Below are 23,844 nucleotides of genomic sequence, written 5' to 3'. Positions count from 1 at the left end.
AAATTAAGTGAAAATGTTCTAATTGAGGGCCCGGTTGCATAAAACATCTTAAGTGTTTCCCTTAAGGAATACTTTTCCCTTACCTAAGGGAATTGTTTAAGGGCGTGGCATAGAGCCCCACTAATATTTCCTTAGGTAAGGGCAAACAACAATGCTTAATCCCCATCAGGAGAAATGTATATTTTTGGGTGTAGTTACCCTCTTATTCAAGTGTGCACCTAGCAAGAGGATGTTGTTTAGCGGTGTTTTGTAGGGCACTTTGCAACTCCCTTATGTGTTTTTGGTTTGCAAAACAAATATCTGCTGGATTGATGAAAATAATCATGACATGATTCTGTCAGGTAAGCATAGGCTAATTTTTAGTTAGCATTTCATTGAGACGGCTTTTGAGAAACATTTCCATCTACACACAGACATTCCCATTGCCTCTTCAGAAAGTTGCAGGAAATACGTATCACTGATGCATTCTGTTCATGTCTTATGATAAACTTGGGCAAATTAATAATTGTTCAATACATTTAGTTGATTTACTAAAGGTAAATACATTTTAGAATATTGTTGAAATCCGTTTTAATACCTGGATTACGTGAGGGACCTAATTATGATATTTGGACCAGAATGCGGCTACCTATACTACCTGTTGGTCCTGTAGTGATGATTCACCATCTTCATCTAATCTTTTCATAATTTACCCGCAGATAATCGCCAAAAAAGTAGCCTATGCAAATTAGGGAGTCAAATGAACGGCTCTCTCATCGATGCGATTCGGTAGGCTGACGAGACGAGTCACTCACTTTACCGTCACTGTCTGGCAAGCCCCAAAATCCTAGGAAAGGAAGCCTAGGAAATATGAATGTACCAGAAAACAATAATTAGGATTTTGACTCATCGTTACCACTTACATTACATGGGAGGTGCAAATTCTCGAGCACCATGCTCTCTCCCTCCTCCGTGCAAAGAAATTTGACTGCAAACAACCATTGCGCACACAAATTGTACCGGTGAGGCGGGACAGACAGACTGCGTTTCCCTGTCATCGCTCGCTTTGTGACTGACAGGTACCTATCCTATCAATAGATCACTAGAAGATGCGTATGGTTCATTCTTGAAGTGGAAAATGTGTATGAAGCCGCAGCCGGCGCTAATGGAAAACCCTGCTTGCTATTGTTTCAATAGTTTCAAAAATGTCTGTTGTTTGTATGAACGCATAGTATTTTCTGTTGGTCACATCATTTTTACTGTTTGGAACAAATGTAAGCGAATTAAGCGGTTAATGAGGGTCAGTTAGATGGCAGCAAAATGTACAGGAATGTGCATCCCTAATAGAGAAAGATAGAAAGACACAGAGAGACAGAGACACACACAGAGAGAGACAGATGCATCTGTTCCTAACCATCTTGGCCTCCGAGTGTGTGGTGTACCCCGAGGGGGAGTTGGAGCCGCTGCTGCCACCTCCCAGAGGAGGACCAGGGATGCCGGGAATGTTGGGCACCATGTGCATGGGCCGGGCCAGCTAGAGACAGGATGCACACACACACACACACATTTTAACATCCAAGGTTGGGGCTCATGCTGGCAAAGTGAGACACTACTCATTGTCAGTGTTTCAAAGTTACTCATGTATTCTTCCATGTGAATTAATACTCATTATAGACAACTAGTGCAAGCGTACAATTTATTTATTATATGATCAAACTAGGCTCCCTGACTGATATGTTATTACTCTGTTAGTAATGTAATAATAATTCTAATAAATGCCAGTCATCTGTGCAAACATTTTACATACGGGCATTCCGAGAATCGAACGCACTATACTGGCGTTGCAAGCGTCATGCTCTATCAACTGAGCTACGGGGGACCAGCTTCCAGGTAATGGTCAGCTTCCACTTGAATCAGAACTGGCAACAACCGCCGGTCCCAAGCCAGAGAAGGACAGAGCGATGAAGGCAGGTTACTTACAGATATGACAGAGGGTATCTGCATGGGTCCAGGGAGGAGCCCGTTGGGAAGGTGCATCATCATGGGGTAGTGGCCTGTGGGAGAGCTAGAAGAGAGAGGTAGAGGGTTACTGGTGGGGGGAAAACAATTTGGAAATCTTCATCTTGCCCTCTGATAGGCTAGGTGGAATTTACACCATATAGGATACACTTATCCAATCCTTTCAGTTCTACAGAAATGGCCTAGGGGGTAGGGATTGTAAAAAAGGGTTGAAGTGGGATTCTTATATAACAGCCATCTTTAACTGGATCTCCAGGCCCCACGGGGGACTAGCTTGGTTCCAGAACTGCTTATGCCATCTTCAGATCTGGAACCAGGTTTGTGGCGAGAGGACCAGTCACTCACCCCAATACGGTGCGGTTGGATGGTGGGGTGGGTGTGATGACAGAGGTGGGTGAAGGCATGGTGGGCTGCAGGGCGTCGAAGCCCAGGTGGAGAGGCAGAGAGCCTGGTCTGGGCCGCACCGGGAGGGCGCCTGGCCTCACGATTGTGGGGGTGGGGGCCGAACTCAGCGCTGGCCTCGGGGGAGTGTCCTGAGGAGAAGACAGGAAAGATGCTGAGTTCAACACTGGGTGATGTGTATAAGGTCCGCATGAGGTCAATAATGACTCGTTTCCAATGCATTCTGGATTGTTCCTTGATAGCACATAGACATAGTAAAGGAGGAGTACTGCAGGCATGTTGTTCCTCTATCCTGTCATCCATTCGATCCCCATTAACAAACCACAGTGCCCATCCTGGTCTCTCATACATACTTACTACCTGTTCCTCTGGCCCTCCCGTCCCCTACCTTTGGGTGTGACTGAAGGAACGTGACTGGCATGCCAACCCAGAACTCTAATCCTAACCAATTAGGTCATTCAACATGGGTTTGCTGGTCAATCATGTCCCCTTAGTTTTGACCCCTACCTTTCCTCTTCTCACCATGGTGTCCCTGCTACTGTCTGACATGCTGGAAAAGGAATCTGGACTTCCTGGTGGGGAGGAGTCAACCTCAACAGGCGTCTCCTCCTTCACCTTCACGGCTTCCGCTGAAGGCGTCTGCAGGCTCATGTCCAGGGCCACCTCCCTGTTCGGGGCAGGGAGCTGGAGGAGAGGGGGGGAGAGAGGGAGGGAGAGGGAGACTGTGAGACACTACAAAGCACAGGAGAGATAGCCCTTCAGAAGATCCAGGACTCCAATCCCATTCCACCCCATTGCTCATGTGACTGACTGGGTTCCGATCCTGGTCTTCTGCGCGCAACAATACCATTAGTCCACTGACCTAAAGCCTAGAGCTTACGCAAGTCTTCAGGTCTCAGATAGAGTAACTCATTAGGCAAACGTGGGTTCTACTCACAGGGTTCTTGGCCCGCTTGTCGTCATCCTCCTGGGCCTTCCTGAACTCCTCAGCGAAGGAGCTAGCCAGCTCGTTGAACAGCCCCACCTCCTCGCAGTTCTTCAGGAAGCGAGTGGGAGTAGGGGTCTGGTCTGGAACAGGAGGAAGAGAAAAACAGAAACGTCTATTTTAGAAAATCTCTCACCTTTTTTCCCCCATACTTACCGTGCAAAAAAAACAGCCAATGGATGTTTTATTCTGAAAGAGATTTAAAGCTAGAATCCTTAGTTGCTACATACATTTTTGGACCTATAAATTAATTATATATATACACCCATTGATTATTGAATAATATAACTTAGAAACGGCTCATGAGTTTATATCAACTACCATAACCCATCAGAACCCAAAATATAAACTTGAGGGCATTCGATTATCTGGCCCGGGTTACCCCAGTGGAAGGAGTTTGCACTGGGTGAAAAGTGACTGCATTAGTTTTGGAACCGGGCTGCCTCCAGGGCATGAGGATTCTGTGTTTTCACATGCAAAAGTGATTGTTTTGTTTTTAACTCTATCTGCCTTCCCAATGAAAACAAGTTTGAACATTTGAACATACATTTTATAGTCTCAAAAACCCGACCCTAGGCAAGTGTCTAGGTTTTGGTTTCAATTATGGACTCTTTTGGCATAGAAGAACGACATCTCTGCCTACATCACTACTTTATCTGCTTGATTACAATATCCGCTAGAATAAAATTGTAGCTAGCAAGATGGAGATCACAGGCTTGACACCTAGTTTGCGTCAACGACCACTACAAAGGTTATGCCTGCAAACTTGGGTTTTGAATTGCGGAGGTCTGGCATGTCTGCCTCGTGATTCGTTGGGAGAGTCCCCAGAATGTGTTTTTTCCCCTTTATCGCCGTAGGCAGTGACGTAGTTCGTCTATGCCAAGAGAGTCCATCAGTGTCGCCTAGGGTTGGGTTTTCGAGACTATATCTTCTTAGGTTGTATGTTTCTGGACGTTGCACCACGCTGCCTTGTTGACAGCCTGACAGTGCGGCGCAGATTTGAGAAGGGCGCTCCTCCCTCACCACCTTTGACTTTTCACATTACGGACCATACACCGGTGCACCACGGCTCAGGATAACAGAACTCCCTCCTTGTTTTACTCCAATGTTTGTAAACAATAGTTAAAACTATCATTTGGATATCATGGAAGGTCATTTATTGCATCCCTAGCTCTATGAATTTGAGAAAGGCTACATTTCTCCAGGCCCTTCCCTCAGCTTTTTTCCCCCAAAACAAAGGCAGGGTGACACTTTGTTATTCTTCAACTAAGGATTGTAGCTTTAAAGATAATCAAAATAAACCAATATTCAACTAAAGGTCTTCAGGGAAATAAAACTAGACAGGTGGTGACAGAGATGCTATTTCTGACTGAAATGTTTTGGTGAGCACAACAAGTGACATTTTGGGGTACTCAACAACTGACAAGAGTACCAAAGTAAAGAGGCGACAGTGCAAACAGTAGAGTAATAAAGTTGAATAGACCAGACTCACTAGGAGAACCAGTACCTTGGATAATGACAGAGTCAGTCCTGGCAGGGGCAAACTTCAGACTCATCTCATGTTTGTGTTTGTGTACAGCCAGGTGGTCCTCGTTGGTAAACCTCTGAAGAGAGGGAGGGAGAGAGTTTATGAAGCTGATTAAACGCATGCACACACACACACACACACACACACACACACACACACACACAACTAGAGGTCTCCTCGGATACCGAAATGAGATCCGAACCGGATCCAAGAAATTCCCCCCCGACCCCGACAGGATCCGGTAATTTTCTTTGAAAATCAATATTCGATCCGATTCAGATCCGAGGTGGACCAGGTGTGACTCGAAACATGTCAGAGTTGAGAGAGAACTTAATCCAAATTGGATCGGGTCTGCATTCAATCCAAATTGTTTCAAAACATTTCTTTTTAATTTAGCTTTTACATACGGAGACCAGCAAATAATTCACTTTAGTCTGTAACCTACTATAATATTCTGTATTCTTATACTGTTTAACATTAAAATCTAGTCTATTTAACTGTTTTGATAATAATTGATTTAGACTAAAAGGTAGGCTATAGCCTGTTTTCAAGCTTCAAATTAAAAATAAATGTTAAATAGTCTACGGAAGGATGGAGTCTGCTGCATTCATTTGCAACAATTGGGATTTAAAGCGAACATGTAGGCCTACCGTCCGGAGAGTTAATAAAAATGGAATCATTGAAGAGAGAAGTCCTGATTCTTCTTATCCTTACACAATGAATCAAATCGAGAGCCTTTCAACATAATGCAACAATATTTTCTACAATATCAGTTTACTGTACAAACACAACATGAGCAGATTAACTTGGTCAACGATGTTGTTTATTAAAGACGATCAGAAAGAATGTGTCGGTAACTCTGCATTAAAATATATAACTTATTTATTTTGAATGAAAGCCACGAAACTTGCGTACGAGTGAGTCCCAGCTTTATGCCTACAAATAGCCTATCACTCGAGTAATTCAACTTACTTATATTTGTTTTAAACTTCTTGTGAATAGGGGGGCGCTGTTTTCACTTTGGGAAAAAATCGTGCCCAAATTAAACGGCCTCGTACTCTGTTCTAGATCATACAATATGCATATTATTATTACTATTGGATAGAAAGCACTCTGAAGTTTCTAAAACTGTTTGAATTATATCTGTGAGTAAAACAAAACTCATTTGGCAGCAAACTTACATTCAGGGAAGTGAAAAATCTGAAAACGAGGCTCTGTGTCAGGGCCTGCCTATTCAACTGGCTTTTATTTATCGATCTGTATGCACTTCATACGCCTTCCACTAGATGTCAACAGGCAGTAGACGGTTGAATGGGGTGTCTAGCTTGATGTGAGGCCGAATAAGAGCTTTTGGAGTGGCAGGTCCGGTCTTTTGTCAGTTTTCGACGGCGCGCAGGGGAACCTCACATTGTCTTCTGAAAAGCGTTCGGTATACACTACGAATTGCTCCGGCTCTCATTTTATTTGATACATATGATAATAACATCATAAAGATGGATCAACCGAGTTTGACCAGTTTATTCAAAGTTTATTGGGAATTTTTGAATTTTTCGTTCCATGCACCAAGAGATGAAGGACACGTGCGCTCCACAATGCTAGCCAAAGTTGCTAATTCGACAGAAGAAATGGACATTCTAAAACCAAACAACGATTTATTCTGGACCTAGGACTCTGATGGAAGATCAGCAAAAGTAAGACAACATTTATGATGTTATTTCGTATTTCTGTGTAATATGTTGACTCCAACACGGCGGAGAATAGGTGAGCGCTGTCTCACAATAATGCATGCTGTATGTTGTGGTAAAGTTATTTTAAAAAATCTAACACAGCGGTTGCATTAAGAACCAGTGTATCTTTCATTTGCCATACAACAAGTATTTTTATGTAAAGTTTATGATGAGTTCTTTGGTTAGATTAGGTGTGTCCAAAATATCTCCGGACATTCTGGTGAATTGTTGCTACGTATTCACAATGTATAACCACGATTTGCTGCTCTAAATATGCACATTTTCGAACAAAACATAAATGTATTGTATAACATGATGTTATAAGACTATCATCTGATGAAGTTGTCCAAAGGTTAGTGATGAATTTTATATCTATGGCTGGTTTTTGCGAAAGCTATGTTGGCGGTGAATAAATGTTTTTGTGTGTTTGACTATTGTGGTAAGCTAATATAATTCTATATTGTGTTTTCGCTGTAAAACACTTTTTTTTTTAAATCGGAAATATTGTCTGGATTCACAAGATGTTTATCTTTCATTTGCTGTACACCATGTATTTTTCATAAATGTTTTATGATGAGTATTTATGTATTTCACGTTGCTCTCTGTAATTATTCTGGCTGCTTTGGTGCTATTTGTGATGGTGGCTGCAATGTAAAACTATGATTTATACCTCAAATAAGCGACATTTTCGTACAAAACATAAATGTATTGTATAACATGATGTTATAAGACTGTCATCTGATGAAGTTGTTCAAGGTTAGTGATTAATTTTATCTCTATTTGTGGGTTTTGTGAAAGCTACCTATGCGGTGGAAACATGGTGAAATGTGTTTGGCTATTGTGGTTAGCTAATAGAAATACATATTGTGTTTGCTGTAAAACATTTTAAAAATCGGAAATGATGGCTGGATTCACAAGATGTTTATCTTTCATTTGCTGTATTGGACTTGTGATTTCATGAAATTATATTATATGATATCCATGTCCCGTTAGGCTAGGCTATGCTGGTCAGCTTTTTTGATGAGGAGGATCCCGGAGAGAGAAGCGGTAGAGTTAAGATAGCCTACTAAATAGGCCAAGCCTAAACAAATAAATTAAATAAACTAGTAAATTGACTAAATAAAACTAAAATGCAATAAGCTAAGGTCTTTAAAATATGGGCAACCTTTTTCCCCTCCTTATATACAATGTGCATAAATGAGGCCCATACAGACGATTTGGCTGTCGGTTGTTCATCCCTGGCCTGTAGGCTACTCTCTTTCATTCAGTTTCTTCTTCTTCAGATTTGTACCTTGTCAGCTCGGGGATTCAATCTTGCAACCTTACGGTTAACTAGTCCAACGCTCTAACCACCTGCCTTACATTGCACTCCACGAGGAGCATGCCTGTTACGCGAATGCAGTAAGAAGCCAAGGTAAGTTGCTAGCTAGCATTAAACTTATCTTATAAAAAACAATCAATCAATCAATCATAATCACTAGTTAACTACACATAGTTGATGATATTACTAGTTTATCTAGCGTGTCCTGCGTTGCATATAATCGATGCGGTGCGAACTCGCGAAAAAGGACTGTCGTTGCTCCAACGTGTACCTAACCATAAACATCAATGTCTTTCTTAAAATCAATAGACAAGTATATATTTTTAAACCTGCATATTTAGTTAATATTGCCTGCTAACATGAATTTATTTTAACTATGGAAATTGTGTCACTTCGCTTGCAACAGAGTCAGGGTATATGCGGCAGTTTGGGCTGCCTGGCTCGTTGCGAACTGTGTGAAGACTATTTCTTGCTAACAAAGACAGCCAACTTCGCCACACGGGGGATGATTTAACAAAAGCGCAATTGCGGAAAAAAACACAATCGTTGCACGACTGTACCTAACCATAAACATCAATGCCTTTCTTAAAATCAATACACAGAAGTATATATTTTTAAACCTGCATATTTAGCTAAAAGAAATCCAGGTTAGCAGGCAATATTAACCAGGTGAAATTGTGTCACTTCTCTTGCGTTAATTGCACGCAGAGTCAGGGTATATGCAACAGTTTGGGCCGCCTGGCTCGTTGCGAACTAATTTGCCAGAATTTTACGTAATTATGACATAACATTGAAGGTTGTGCAATGTAACAGGAATATTTAGACTTATGGATGCCACCCATTACAAAAAATATGGAACGGTTCCGTATTTCACTGAAAGAATAAACGTTTTGTTTTCGAAATGATAGTTTCCGGATTCGACCATATTAATGACCAAAGGCTTGTATTTCTGTGTGTTATGATGTTATAATTAAGTCTATGATTTGATATTTGATAGAGCAGTCTGACTGAGCGATGGTAGGCACCAGCAGGCTCATAAGCATTCATTCAAACAGCACTTTCGTGCATTTGACAGCAGCTCTTCGCTGTGCTTCAAGCATTGAGCTGTTTATGACTTCAAGCCTATCAACTCCCGAGATTAGGCTGGTGTAACCGATGTTAAATGGCTAGCTAGTTAGCGGGGTGCGCACTAATAGTGTTTCAAACGTCACTCGCTCTGAGACTTGGAGTAGTTGTTCCCCTTGCTCTGCATGGGTAACGCTGCTTCCGAGGGTGGCTGTTGTCGATGTGTTCCTGGTTCGAGCCCAGGTAGGGACGAGGAGAGGGATGGAAGCTATACTGTTACACTGGCAATACTAAAGTGCCTATAAGAACATCCAATAGTCAAAGATATATGAAATACAAATGGTATAATAGAGAGAAATAGTTCTATAATATCTACAACCTAAAACTTCTTACTGGGAATATTGAAGACTCATGTTAAAAGGAACCACCAGCTTTCATATGTTCTCATGTTCTGAGTAAGGAACTTAAACATTAGCTATTTTACATGGCACATATTGCACTTTTACTTTCTTCTCCAACACTTTGTTTTTGCATTATTTAAACCAAATTGAACATGTTTCATTATTTATTTGAGGCTAAATTGATTTTATTGATGTATTATATTAAGTTAAAATAAGTGTTCATTCAGTATTGTTGTAATTGTCATTATTACAAATAAATAAAAAGAAAATCGGCCGATTAATCGCTATCAGCTTTTTTTGGTCCTCCAATAATCGGTATCGGTATTGAAAAATCATAATCGGTCGACCTCTATGTACAATACACTCTGGTTTTTGTACCGCAGCCCTTTCAAACTAGACAACATGTCTTGGAAAAGCCATGGCTGACTATCGCTATATGCCACAAAATGCTGCTGACACTGAAAACACATTGACTCAACAGCTTGCTCAGCAGGGAAGTGGAATGCTAGGCCTGCTTGTTGGCTTACTGCACATCATTTGTTCTTAACTGACTTGCCTAGTAAAATAAAAAAGGTTAAAAAAATTGATCTAGCATCTGCTGTGCACTTGTTCTACTACTGCATTTGTAAGACTTATGGTCCAGTAAACAAGTAGCCTAGAGCACAAGTATGTGTTTATTCAAGGTATGTGTTCTTCTCTAGTTCCAGCCCATCTACAAAAGACAGGACACACATGTGCCAGTCAGGCAGGCACACCAAGGTGCTACAATAGTCTTCCTCGGTCAGTCTTTCTGTATTTGTTCTCTTCCCTTTTGGAGTTGCTTTGGTTTAGTTTTAGTTTACAGAACTAGATTGTGTTCATTAGGCACCAAACGGAAGGAAACACGCTGAAACCGTGATGGACTACGTGTCACTATGTCCAATAAGAAAAACAATTTAGTTTGCTGTTACAAAACTTTTTGATACATTTCACCCTGATGAATGCGACCGTGGAGGTGAATCAGGAGGGGATGCAGTAGGTGGAATTTTAATCATCATGGCTTTAGCATTTAGGCTGAGGCCCAAACGTTACCCTATTTCCTATTTAATGCACGACTTTGACCACGGCCCAAAGGCTCTGGTCGAAAGTGGTGCACTACATAGGGGATAGAGTGCTACTTGTGACGCAGGCTTTAGTTTCTCCTCCGTCTTCTTCTGAAATGAAGGCTATTTCTGGCTGCGTGAGTGTCACAGTAACAAGTTCAGTTGTGAGAGAGGGGGGAGAGAGAGAGAGACAGAGAAAGAGAGAGCCAAGTGGAAACACTGTCAAGTGTCAGGAGCATATTTTTAGCCAGTACCAGCTAGCAGCAGCGTCACCAATACACTCATACGTCTCACAGACTGACAGTATCTTTCCTGTGACCAAGACAACTGGGTTGGGCTGGGGGAAACCATCTAAAATTAGTCTCTCTGACTTGTACGTACGTAGGAGATACTGGAAGTAAGGATTATCATATCTAACAATAAATAGCAAACAGGTCAAAATGGAGACCCTGTCGCTGTAAACTCAAATTGTACAGAAGGATTCTTGGAAAGGCCAGACTAACACCAGGACAAGGTTTCCCTGTATGAATATGCTATGTGCCATAGCAAGACAAGGTCTGGACCTGAATAAAATGAATCTTCTGTTCTGTTCGGACTGAATAACAGACAGACACAAAACGGCAGCCAAGTGGTTGAGTGTGAAGGTGTCAAAACACACCCAAGGAGCATCAACACACTATGCTATGATGATTCACAACATGTTGACACACACACACACACAGAGAGAGAGAGAGAGGGACAGACAGACATTAGGGTTGGGCGATGTCAATCTTCATCCTATCGTGATTATGTAGCCATAAAACCCCACATTGTGATATACGAGGGTATTGCCCCCTATTGGCCAACCCCATATTATTTTTACTCAGCTAAAATGACAGTTTGGCTATAGCGTGAAATCGAATGCTTCAACAGGACAAATCATGACGAAAGATAATGTTGAAAGCCTGGGTAGAGACTAAGTGCAGGCAAATCTTTTCTAATATTTATTTCTGGTGGAGGAGCTGCAGCATAGAACAGGTGTGTGTGTGTGTGTGTGTGTGTGTGTGTGTGTGTGTGTGTGTGTGTGTGTGTGTGTATGTGTGTGTGTGTGTGGCACGGCGCACATGATGGAACAGTGACTGTCTGATGAGGAACGGTCTTACCGTAGTGAGTAAGGGAGCACTCTAGGTTCTTCAGAACTGGAAAATAAATTGCTTAATTAGCCCCATAAAATAATAAATAAATAATATTGTTTCTTCTATCTCTCGTAAATCTTTGATTGAGAATAGCCTATGCCTAGGCTATTAGACTTACATTCTTGCGATTTTTGAAAGCAGCAACTTTAGGACAACACCAGGCTAGAATATTTGGCAACTAAGTGACTGTGACTAACTTGTCTTAGATTTTTATTTTTTATTTTTTTATGTTGCATGAAGGGATTTTTCTGGCCCGCATGGATCATTTCTTTCTCAATAAGCTTAAACTTGATTTAAAACTTGTCATTACGTTTTTCTATTGATATGGTTTGTTCTCGCCCTCTCGCTCCCTTTCATTATTAGTCATTTTTACATTTTAGTCATTTAGCAGATGCTCTTATCCAGAGCGACTTGTATAGGTGTATGGATGTTCATTAAAAAAAATAGTGCAGTCTTCTGGCTACCTTAGGTTTTTAGGCTATTCAAACAACTTTTTAAGATGGAACTCCTTTACGTTTATTGTTTGATCGGGAGAAAGCATAAAACGATCAAAGTGTAGCCTATAGCCCAAAGTCATATTCATAGCCTATCGAATGGAGAGAAGCCTATAGCCCAAAGTCATGTTAATAGCCTATCGAATGGAGAGAGAAGCCTATAGCCCAAAGTCATATTCATAGCCTATCGAATGGAGAGAGAAGCCTATAGCCCAAAGTCATGTTCATAGCCTATCGAATGGAGAGAGAAGCCTATAGCCCAAAGTCATATTCATAGCCTATCGAATGGAGAGAGAAGCCTATAGCCCAAAGTCATGTTCATAGCCTATCGAATGGAGAGAGAAGCCTATAGCCCAAAGTCATGTTCATAGCCTATCGAATGGAGAGAGAAGCCTATAGCCCAAAGTCATATTCATAGCCTATCGAATGGAGAGAGAAGCCTATAGCCCAAAGTCATGTTCATAGCCTATCGAATGGAGAGAGAAGCCTATAGCCCAAAGTCATGTTCATAGCCTATCGAATGGAGAGAAGCCTATAGCCCAAAGTCATGTTCATAGCCTATCGAATGGAGAGAGAAGCCTATAGCCCAAAGTCATGTTCATAGCCTATCGAATGGAGAGAGAAGCCTATAGCCCAAAGTCAGGTTCATAGCCTATCGAATGGAGAGAGAAGCCTATAGCCCAAAGTCATGTTCATAGCCTATCGAATGGAGAGAGAAGCCTATAGCCCAAAGTCATGTTAATAGCCTATCGAATGGAGAGAGAAGCCTATAGCCCAAAGTCATATTCATAGCCTATCGAATGGAGAGAGAAGCCTATAGCCCAAAGTCATGTTCATAGCCTATCGAATGGAGAGAGAAGCCTATAGCCCAAAGTCATATTCATAGCCTATCGAATGGAGAGAGAAGCCTATAGCCCAAAGTCATGTTCATAGCCTATCGAATGGAGAGAGAAGCCTTAGCCCAAAGTCATGTTCATAGCCTATCGAATGGAGAGAGAAGCCTATAGCCCAAAGTCATGTTCATAGCCTATCGAATGGAGAGAGAAGCCTATAGCCCAAAGTCATGTTCATAGCCTATCGAATGGAGAGAGAAGCCTATAGCCCAAAGTCATGTTCATAGCCTATCGAATGGAGAGAGAAGCCTATAGCCCAAAGTCATGTTCATAGCCTATCGAATGGAGAGAGAAGCCTATAGCCCAAAGTCATGTTCATAGCCTATCGAATGGAGAGAGAAGCCTATAGCCCAAAGTCATGTTCATAGCCTATCGAATGGAGAGAGAAGCCTATAGCCCAAAGTCATGTTCATAGCCTATCGAATGGAGAGAGAAGCCTATAGCCCAAAGTCATGTTCATAGCCTATCGAATGGAGAGAGAAGCCTATAGCCCAAAGTCATGTTCATAGCCTATCGAATGGAGAGAGAAGCCTATAGCCCAAAGTCATGTTCATAGCCTATCGAATGGAGAGAGAAGCCTATAGCCCAAAGTCATATTCATAGCCTATCGAATGGAGAGAGAAGCCTATAGCCCAAAGTCATGTTCATAGCCTATCGAATGGAGAGAGAAGCCTATAGCCCAAAGTCATGTTCATAGCCTATCGAATGGAGAGAAGCCTATAGCCCAAAGTCATGTTCATAGCCTATCGAATGGAGAGAGAAGCCTATAGCCCAAAGTCATGTTCATAGCCTATCGAATGGAGAGAGAAGCCTATAGCCCAAAGTCATGTTCATAGCCTATCGAATGGAGACAGAAGCCTATAGCCCAAAGTCATGTTCATAGCCTATCGAATGGAGAGAGAAGCCTATAGCCCAAAGTCATGTTCATAGCCTATCGAATGGAGAGAGAAGCCTATAGCCCAAAGTCATGTTCATAGCCTATCGAATGGAGAGAGAAGCCTATAGCCCAAAGTCATGTTCATAGCCTATCGAATGGAGAGAGAAGCCTATAGCCCAAAGTCATGTTAATAGCCTATCGAATGGAGAGAGAAGCCTATAGCCCAAAGTCATATTCATAGCCTATCGAATGGAGAGAGAAGCCTATAGCCCAAAGTCATGTTCATAGCCTATCAAATGGAGAGAGAAGCCTTTTGCCCAAAGTCATGTTCATAGCCTATCGAATGGCGAGAGAAGCCTATTGCCTAAGTTTTTTTTAAACAGCTAGACACAAGATAGTTAAGTAGTGTCATTTTACGCCGCGTCGGTGGAATTACCGGCTCGGTCTGGCCTATATTCCTCGCTTGCGTTCTGTATGCAACATACTTATTGAAATTGGCTTTAGCAAATAGGAATTACCCAGAATGCCACTTGTGCTGCTGTGCTGTGCACTTTGAGACTCCGTTCTTTCCTGCGCGGCGCCAGTCAAGTTCAAATAAGCTAAAGCATTGTCCGTCACATCACGATGTCGTCACCATCGACGATGGCTGTCAATCATCGCCGATAGACGATACTATCATAATATCGCCCAACTCTTAACACACACACACACACACACTAGCAAGTCAGCTACAGACAGACATCAATGTTGATTCAACCAAATCTCAAAGGACATCCTGTACTTTTTATTTTAGCATCCATTGTAGCCTTTTTGTACCTGATTAATAAATTAATCATGTCAATAAATTAAATATGTTACAACATTGTTGTCCTTACAGAAGCAAGTCAAGTGGAAGCTAAAGTGTTTGTTGTGGTAACTTGAATATCCTAACAGAAGCAAGTCAAGTGGAAGCTAAACTCAGTGTTGTGGTAACTTCAATTGAGTCCCTAGGTGTCCTGAAGGTTCCGAGAGGGAAAAGGAGCCAACAAGCAATCAATGATTCATTCCAGACGCAAGTTACTGTGTGTGTGTGCGGTACAGTGTCTAAACACTAAAATGCTGAGGACAACACAGACTACAACACTAATGATTTCTTCTATAATAAAAAAGAGACAAAGTAATAACATCAATAATCCCATCTCCACTCTCTTAACAACACAGTCATCTGTTGTCTGCAAGCTGTCCACAGTAAAATATGTGGTAACACTTTTATAAGCATGTGGGAGCCTTTATAATGTTACCTAATAACAAGGCGTATAAGTCTTAAGTCATGGCATCAATAGTCAAGGAGGGGAGAACCAGAGAGCACGAGGTGTTGAAAAGACGTCTTCTTAACATCTTCACTGGGATTGTATTGTAATGTTGTACTAGGCTTTAAAACAACTAGCTTATAGGTGAAATCTAGCACCTTAGGACAGAGTACAACAACACCTGTCTTGTTATGACTGCTATTCATCATGTTCTGCTGGCCAAAACCAACATTACATTAGACATGATTGTGGCGTGTGTAGTCGTAGACATACTTAACTGCCAAAGCAGTCACTAGTGTTGCACGTCGCTAACCTCCAGTACAGCTGCGTCCCAAATGGCACCCTATTCCATATATAGTGCGCTACTTTTGATCACAGCCCTATGGGACTAGGGTGCCATTTGGGATGCCGTCAGCCACAGACATTTAGTGCCCAGCCGAGTCACTATATGGGTCTTCAACCTCTGTGTCTGCAGGGCAGTAGAAGTGAGACAGAGACAGGTTGAAACAATAACGGCGCCTAGATTACTCATCTGTACTGCCCTGCTGCCTGTGACTCACTGGCTGGCTGAGTGGAGGAGACACATCCTTGTTAGCAATGTATCGCAACACCGCTAGGCTAGCTGTCTCTGTCAGTGATCAGTGTATTGTCCATGTGGGCTCTCACTGAGAAACAGAAGTAGCCGAGAGACCCATGTTCGACTAGCTAGCTATCACTAACAGTGCGATCAGTGTGTGTGTGTGTGTGTCGTCCATGAGGGCTCTTCCAGAGAAACAGAATAAGCAGAGCTAATCCATTAAATAGTCTACATTAGAATTGTTTCGCAATTCTAGCTTCCTAGCTAGTCATTGTCAAGCCAATAAGGAGTTGGCGAGAGAACAGAAACAGACTGGCAATAGGAATGTGTTGTCCATGTGGTCACTCAGCCAGCTAACTAAAACATGTCTACTCTCTACCCATGTTCTATTCCACTGACAGCAGTGGGAAATTCCATTCATTTCACTACAGAACTAGACCATGTAGAGTGTGAATGAATATCGTCAGTTTCAACTTCCCAATCAACTGATTGAGGAGGATGCTCACTTAAGAGTTATTCCAGAGTCAACTGCTATAGACAACACACACTAACAAAGCCACACACACCCACAAATACCAAGTACAACCATACAAGCACACACACACACTATTATACAAACACACAAATACCAAGTACAACCATACAAGCACACACACACACTATTATACAAACACACAAATACCAAGTACAACCATACAAGCGCACACACACACACTATTGTACAAACACACTCACAAATACCAAGTACAACCATACATACACACACACACACACCTGAAAGCCGAGACAAGACAGAGGTAGTTGACGGCTTACCTGTCCACAGCCCGGAGCGTTGCACACAAAAGGTCGATCGTCCCCCATCTTTGCAAAGAGTTTGCAATGTAACTGTGGGAAAGGAGAAGAGAACATTGTTGTCGTTTCTTTTCTTTTCTTAGTTTCCTCAAAGCGGTTCAGTTGGTCCTCCAGTAGACTATTCCAGAAAACAACAAAGCAGGAATACTCCTGTCCTGCTGGTAGGCTAGCTATAGTCAGGGCAGCCAGGAAGCAGAATGGATTTAAAAATAACCTACCCAAGCAGGGAGGAAAACACACACGGACACACACACACAGCTAGGCAGCGAGATGAGGTCTCCCTGGTGGCGTTTCCTTCATACCAGGGTCTTTCAGCTGGCCAATGAATGAGGAGAAGCTTACAGGAGAGAAGGAAGCTAGCATTTGGTTAATACATAGACTTCTCCATCACACCCACCACTAGTCCCCAAGCACCCATTCTTGACTCCGTCTCTCGCTCTTCTTTTCTGTAGGCTCTCTCGCTCTCCCTCTTTTTGCCAGCTCCCTCAATCTTTCAGATTCAACTACCCCTCTATAGTCCAGTAGCCTACACGTCAATGCCCCCCCCCCCCCCTCGTCTACTTTTTGAAGGATGTCATCTCTAATTCCACAGCTCAAATATCTGTGCGCCATACATCCCCTAGTGACCCTCAACAACCATCTTTCATCTCACCTCGGATACATCCCAAATGGCACCCTATTTCACTGCATAGTGCACTACTTTTGACCTCAACCCCATGGGCCCGGGGCAAAAGTAGTGCACTACATAGGGAATAGAGTGCCATTTTGGACATAACCCTTATCGTGTGATCTCATTTGCCTGTTCTTGTCTGCTGCTGTCACCCCACTTTCTCAGTGACTTTACTGCCACAAGCAAAACAGAAACCAAGCACGTTCAGAATGCCATACCAAGAACCCCTAGGCTAACGAGAAGAGACCTAGCGCATAGCTAAGAAGGGAAGGTCACTACAGTTGATGAATGGGAGACACGCTACTCTCAGCTGGTGTTGGAAGGTGTGAATTGTCAAGAGTTTGAAACTCGCTCATCAAAAATTGTTGCCAATAAGGTACAACACTGTAAATTAGATGTAGGCCTATGCTGCTCTGGGTCATACTCATTAGTGCACAACGTAGCAAAACATTATGCAACGAACAAAGAAAACAAGCATTGGACAAAATCAGATTGTATTGGACAAATTCCCTCCCTGTTTCAGGACATTTCCTCTTAGGCCATTTAGGCCCACCCACCTAATCTGCAGTTTCAGTTGATTTCACCCACCTTCTCTCTATCTAATCTGCAGTTTCAGTTGATTTCACCCACCTTCTCTCTATCTAATCTGCAGTTTCAGTTGATTTCACCCACCTCTCTCAACTCACATTTCCGAGCATAGGCCTATACTCTACTATTAACAAATGTGACATAACACACACACAACACCGTTAAGTTTCTCCTCCCCGACCGTGTGTGAGTACAGTTGAACTGACATGATCTAAAGCTTGTTTGGCGGTTACAGGCCTGGGTTCAACTTTGTCTGTCAACTGTCTCTGTGGAGTACTCCTCCCCTCCCTTGCTCGCTCTTCTCCTCCTCACCTCTTCCTCCCTCTTCTGCTCCCCCTCTCTTCTATCCCACCCTCTCTATCCCTCTCGCTTTTCATCTCTTCCCTCTCCCCCACAGTGAAGACAGGTTGGGAAGTTTAGTAAAGATAACTTGGTCATGAAATGTTTATCATGGGATGTGATGTAATGTTGGGGATAGGTCATTAACATTGAATGACCAAGTTATCTTTACTAAACTTCACAACCTGACTTCAAGTGGAGCATGGGAGAAGACAGGGATGGAGAGACAGGAGAGGGAAGGATGAGAAGAGATGATACTTGGGGGTGGGGTGCGTTATGGCATACATTTTTCAGCAGCACTCTGTCCTAATGTCCCAGCACAAGCCTCTAGATGACGTCTGACAACAACTATTACACAACGCAAGTCCTACAACACACACACACTAATGCACAACAGATTATACAACAGCATCACGTTCTCCTCCAATAACATCCAATGAAGATGCCATGTAGATCTGTAACCATGTAAATATCTGTAAGAACCCATGTAATTACAACCTGTTATAGGCCTTTTTACATAGTAATTACATTGCCAGGTAGGCCTACTGTGTAACCGCAGTGTAACTGCACATTTACATAGCCTAGTACTCGACTTACAACCTTTTATAGACCACTGGTTTTAGTAGCACTTATCATGTTTCCACTGTTGAATCTCTCGACTCTCTCGAAAAATACAAAGGCTGCATGTTATTTGCCTATAAAAAGCAGGCTGGTCTATCCTTCCCCAGTGAGATCAAAGGAGGAAGCGGAACACATACAAGGCAGAGGAGCAGAGGGTTTGATTCCGAACAGACCTCACAGGCTGTGTCAGCGTCCCAGATGGCACCCTATTCCATATTTAGTGCACTTCTTTTGACCCATTGGGCTATCGTCAAAAGTAGTCCCCAATATCAGGAATAGGATGACATTTGGGATGCAGACTTGTGTGTGGAGCGGAGAGCAGCAAGCCAATACAGTAGGCTGGTGTTAGGCCTCATCCGCTGCCCACACTAAAACACATTCCTCTGAGTCCATTTGGGCAGAGATGTGTGACTTCAGTCCATCTACACACCACAATACACCAGCAACTCGTTATACTCATCGTGTGAACAAACAGGCTGTGTGTGCCATATCAAGGACAACAACTGGACGGAGCAGGAGGGGTGAGGGACAGACTTTTACTTGTACACTTGATTACATGGATATGCTTCTTGAAACAAGCTATTACACTTCGTAATTATAATGGCATTTCATTATTATTCAGGTAATGACTTAAATATGAATCAACAAATTAAGAAATGCCAGGTTGGACAGGATCTGTTGCATTTTTGTATTGACACAACATTAACAGAGTCAAAATAAAGATATATGCCTAACTTGTCCTTGTCTGTTGGCTTTTCTGCACAAAATAGTTTTTTAAATAGAGATTCTAATCTTGACGCACAAAACCATTCAAACAAAGTCGGATGGGTTCTCTCCCACTTTTCCCAAAATATTCACATTACGTCACAGACCTTGCTGCTGCGGTCATTCGAAGTTCTTCAAAGAGAGAAGGCCGTCGAGAGAAATCATGTAGCTTAAGCTACTGAAAATAGGCCTTTTACTAGATTAAATCAGAAAAGGAGCGTTTGAGTCTTATTAAAGATATATATATTTTAGGAAACTCTTAATGTTAGTCCAGTGCATTCGGAAAGTGTTCAGACCCCTTGACTTTTTCCACTTTGTTACATTACAGCCTTATTCTAAAATGGATGAAATACTCCCCCCCCCCTCCTCAATCTACACAACACCCCATAATGGCGAAGCAAAAACAGGTTTATCAAATGTTTGCAAATGTATAAAAAAACTAAACTGAAATATCACATTTACATAAGTATTCAGACCCTTTACTCAGTACAAGCTTGGCACACCTGTATTTGGGGAGTTTCTCCCATTCTTCTCTGCAGATCCTCTCAAGTGCTCTCAGGTTGGATGGGGAGCGTCACTGCACAGCTATTTTCAGGTTTCTCGAAATATGTTAGATCGAGATCAAGTCCAGATTCTGGCTGGGCCACTCAAGGACATTCAGACTTCAAATTAAATCAAATTGTATTTGTCACATGCGCCGAATCCAACAGGTGTAGGATCTTACAGTGAAATGCTTACAAGCCCTTAACCAACAATGTTTTAAGAAGTTAAGAAAAAAAGAAAAAAGTGTTAAATAGAAAATAGTACAAATAATTAAACAGCAGCAGTGAAATAACAAGCGAGGCTATATACAAGGGGTACCGGTACAGAGTCAATGTGCGGGGGTAATTGAGGTAATATGTACTAGTAGGTAGAGTTAAAGTGACAATGCATAGATTATAAACAGAGAGTAGCAGCAGCGTAAGAAGGGTCTTGGTAGCCCTTCGATTAGCTGTTCAGGAGTCTTATGGCTTGGGGGTAGAAGCTGTTGAGAAGCCTTTTGGACCTCGACTTGGTGCTCCGGTACCGCTTGCCGTGTGGCAGCAGAGAGAACAGTCTATGACCAGGGTGGCTGGAGTTTTTGATAATTTTTAGGGCCTTCCTGACACCACCTGGTATAGAGGTCCTGAATGGCAGGAAATTTGGCCCCAGTGATGTACTGGGACGTACGCACTTACCCTCTGTAGCGCCTTGCGGTCGGAGGCCGAGCAGTTGCCATGCCAGGCTGAGATGCAACCCGTCAGGATGCTCTCGATTGTGCAGCTGTAGAACCCTTTGAGGATCTGAGGACCCTTGCCAAATATTTTCAGTCTCCTGACGTGGAATAGGCTTTGCAATGCCCTCCACACAACTGTCTTAGTGTGTTTGGACCATGACAGTTGGTTGGTGATGTGGACACCAAGGAACTTGAAGCTCTCACCCTGTTCCACTACAGTCCTGTCAATGAGAATGGGGGTGTGCTTGGTCCTCCTTTTCCTGTAGTCCACAATCATCTCCTTTGTCTTGATCACATTGAGGGAGAGGTTGTTGTCCTGGCACACACGACCAGGTCTCTGACCTCCTCCCTATAGGCTGGGTCATTGTTGTCAGTGATCAGGCCTACCACTCGTGTCATCGGCAAATTTGATGGTGTTGGAGTCGTGCAGTCATGAGTGAACATGGAGTACAGGAGGGACTGCCCCCGTGTTGAGGATCAGCGTGGCGGATGTGTTGTTACCTACCCTTACCACCTGGGGGTGGCCCATCAGGAAGTCCAAGATCCAGTTGCAGAGGGAGATGTTAAGTCCCAGGGTCCTTAGCTTAGCGATGAGCTTTGAGGTCACGATGGTGTTGAACACCAGTTCAACAGTGTTGAACACTGAGCTGTAGTCAATGAATTGCATTCTCACATAGGTGTTCCTTTTGTCCAGGTGGGAAAGGGCAGTGTTGTGTGCAATAGAGATTGCATCATCTGTGGATCTGTTTGGGCGGTATGCAAATTGAAGTTGGTCTAGAGTTTCTGGGATAACGGTGTTGATGTGAGCCATGACCAGCCTTTCAAAGCACTTCATGGCTACAGATGTGAGTGCTACGAGTCGGTAGTCATTTAGGCAGGTTACCTTAGTGTTCTTGGGCACAGGGACTATGGTGGTCTGCTTGAAACATGTTGGTATTACAGACTCAGACAGGGAGAGGTTGAAAATGTCAGTGAAGACACTTGCCAGTTGGTCAGTCCATGCCCGGAGTACATGTCCTGGTAATCCATCTGGCCCTGCGGCCTTGTGAATGTTGACCTGTTTAAAGGTCTTAATCACATCGGCTACGGGGAGCGTGATCACACAGTCGTCCGGAACGGCTGGTGCTGTCATGCATGTTTCAGTGTTACTTGCCTCAAAGCGAGCATAGAAGTAATTTAGCTCGTCTGGTAGGTTTGTGTCACTGGGCAGCTTGTGGCTGTGCTTCCCTTTGTAGTCTGTAATAGTTTGCAAGCCCTGCCACATCCGACGAACGTCGGAGTTGGTGTAGTACGATTCGATCTTAGTCCTGTATTGACGCTTTGCCTGCTTGATGGTTTGTCGGAGGGCATAGCGAGATTTCTTATAGGCTTCCGGGTTAGAGTCCCGCTCCTTGAAAGCAGCAGCTCTACCCATTAGCTCATTGCGGATGGTGCCTGTAATCCATGGCTTCTGGTTTGTATGCACGGTCACTGTGGAGACGACGTCATTGATGCACTTATTGATGAAGCTAGTGACGGTTGTGGTGTACTCCTCCATGCCATCAGAAGAATCCTGGAACATATTCCAGTCTGTGCTAGCAAAACAGTCCTGTAGCTTAGCATCTGCTTCATCTGACCACTTTCTTATTGACCGAGTCACTGGTGCTTCCTGCTTTATGGTCAGACTTGCCAAATGGAGGGTGAGCCTTGTATGTGTGTCTGTGTGTGGAGTAAAGGTGGTCTAGAGTTTTTTCCCCCTCTGGTTGTACATTTAACATGCTGATAGAAATGTACAACTGATTTGAGTTTCCTTGCATTAAAGTCCCCGGCCACTATGAGCACCGCCTCTGGGTGAGTGTTTTCCTGTTTGCTTATGGCCGAATACAGCTCATTGAGTGCGGTCTTAGTGCCAGCATCGGTCTTGCGTGGTATATTGACAGTTACGAAAAATACAGATGTAAACTCTCTTGGAAAATAGTGTGGTCTACAGCTTATCATGAGATACTCTACCTCAGGCGAGCAAAACCTTGAGACTTCCTTAGATTTCGTGTACCAGGTGTTTTTTACAAATATGCATAGGCCGCCTCCCCTTGTCTTACCAGAGGCTGCTGTTCAATCCTGCCGAAAAAGCTTAAAACCCACCAGATGTATGTTAATCATGTCGTTGTTCAGCCACGACTCGGTGAAACATAATATATTACAGTTATTAATGTCCCGTAGGATATACACTACCGTTCAAAAGTTCGGGGTCAGTTAGAAATGTCCTTGTTATTGAAAGAAAATCACATTTTTTGTCCATTAAAATAACATCAAATTGATCAGAAATACAATGTAGACATCGTTAATGATGTAAATGACTATTGAAGCTGGAAACGGCAGATCTTTTATGGAATATCTACATAGGCGTAAAGAGGCCCACTATCAGCAACCATCACTCCTGTGTTCCAATGGCACGTTGTGTTAGCTAATCCAAGTATATAATATTAAAAGGCTAATTGATCATTAGAAAACCCTTTTGCAATTATGTTAGCACAGCTGAAAACTGTGGTCCTGATTAAAGAAGCAATAAAACTGACCTTCTTTAGACTAGTTGAGTATCTGGAGCATCAGCATTTGTGGGTTCGATTACAGGCTCGAAATGTCCAGAAACAAAGAACTTTCTTCTGAAATTTGTCAGTCTATTCTTATTCTGAGAACTGAAGGCTATTCCATGCGAGAAGTTGCTAAGAAACTGAAGATCTCGTACAATGCTAAGTACTACTCCCTTCAAAGAACAGCGCAAACTGGCTCTAACCAGAATAGAAAGAGGACTGGGAAGCCCCGGTGCACAACTGAACAAGAGGACAAGTACATTAGAGTGTCTAGTTTGAGAAACAGACGTCTCACAAGTCCTCAAACGGGCAGTTTCATTAGATAGTACCCGCAAAACAACATTCTCAACGTCAACAGTGAAGAGCCGAC

The 23,844-nt window shown here is 42.8% G+C and overlaps 1 protein-coding gene across 4 annotated transcripts in view; it reads right to left on the bottom strand.

Moving 5' to 3' along the window:
• atf7a (activating transcription factor 7a) overlaps positions 1-23,844 on the bottom strand; it is a 50,459-nt gene that overhangs the window by 9,349 nt on the left and 17,266 nt on the right. The window contains exons 2-8 of one of the 4 annotated variants that reach the window (XM_055930930.1): positions 16,628-16,699; positions 4,878-4,989; positions 3,338-3,468; positions 2,908-3,084; positions 2,344-2,531; positions 1,960-2,044; positions 1,394-1,513 (exon numbers count right to left, since the gene is read on the bottom strand). In XM_055930930.1, the coding sequence (XP_055786905.1) occupies positions 1,394-1,513; positions 1,960-2,044; positions 2,344-2,531; positions 2,908-3,084; positions 3,338-3,468; positions 4,878-4,989; positions 16,628-16,675 (861 nt within the window). In that variant the 5' untranslated portion in view covers positions 16,676-16,699. Of the gene's footprint in view, positions 1-1,393; positions 1,514-1,959; positions 2,045-2,343; positions 2,532-2,907; positions 3,085-3,337; positions 3,469-4,877; positions 4,990-16,627; positions 17,095-23,844 lie in introns of those variants that run through there. The other 3 variants (XM_055930931.1, XM_055930932.1, XM_055930929.1) reach the window with 3 other exon arrangements.

Source organism: Salvelinus fontinalis, chromosome 8 (assembly GCF_029448725.1).
Source record: "Salvelinus fontinalis isolate EN_2023a chromosome 8, ASM2944872v1, whole genome shotgun sequence".
Classification (NCBI taxonomy): domain Eukaryota; kingdom Metazoa; phylum Chordata; class Actinopteri; order Salmoniformes; family Salmonidae; genus Salvelinus; species Salvelinus fontinalis.
Note: the sequence above shows the minus strand (reverse complement) of the source record. Positions and strands in the feature narration are given on the sequence as shown.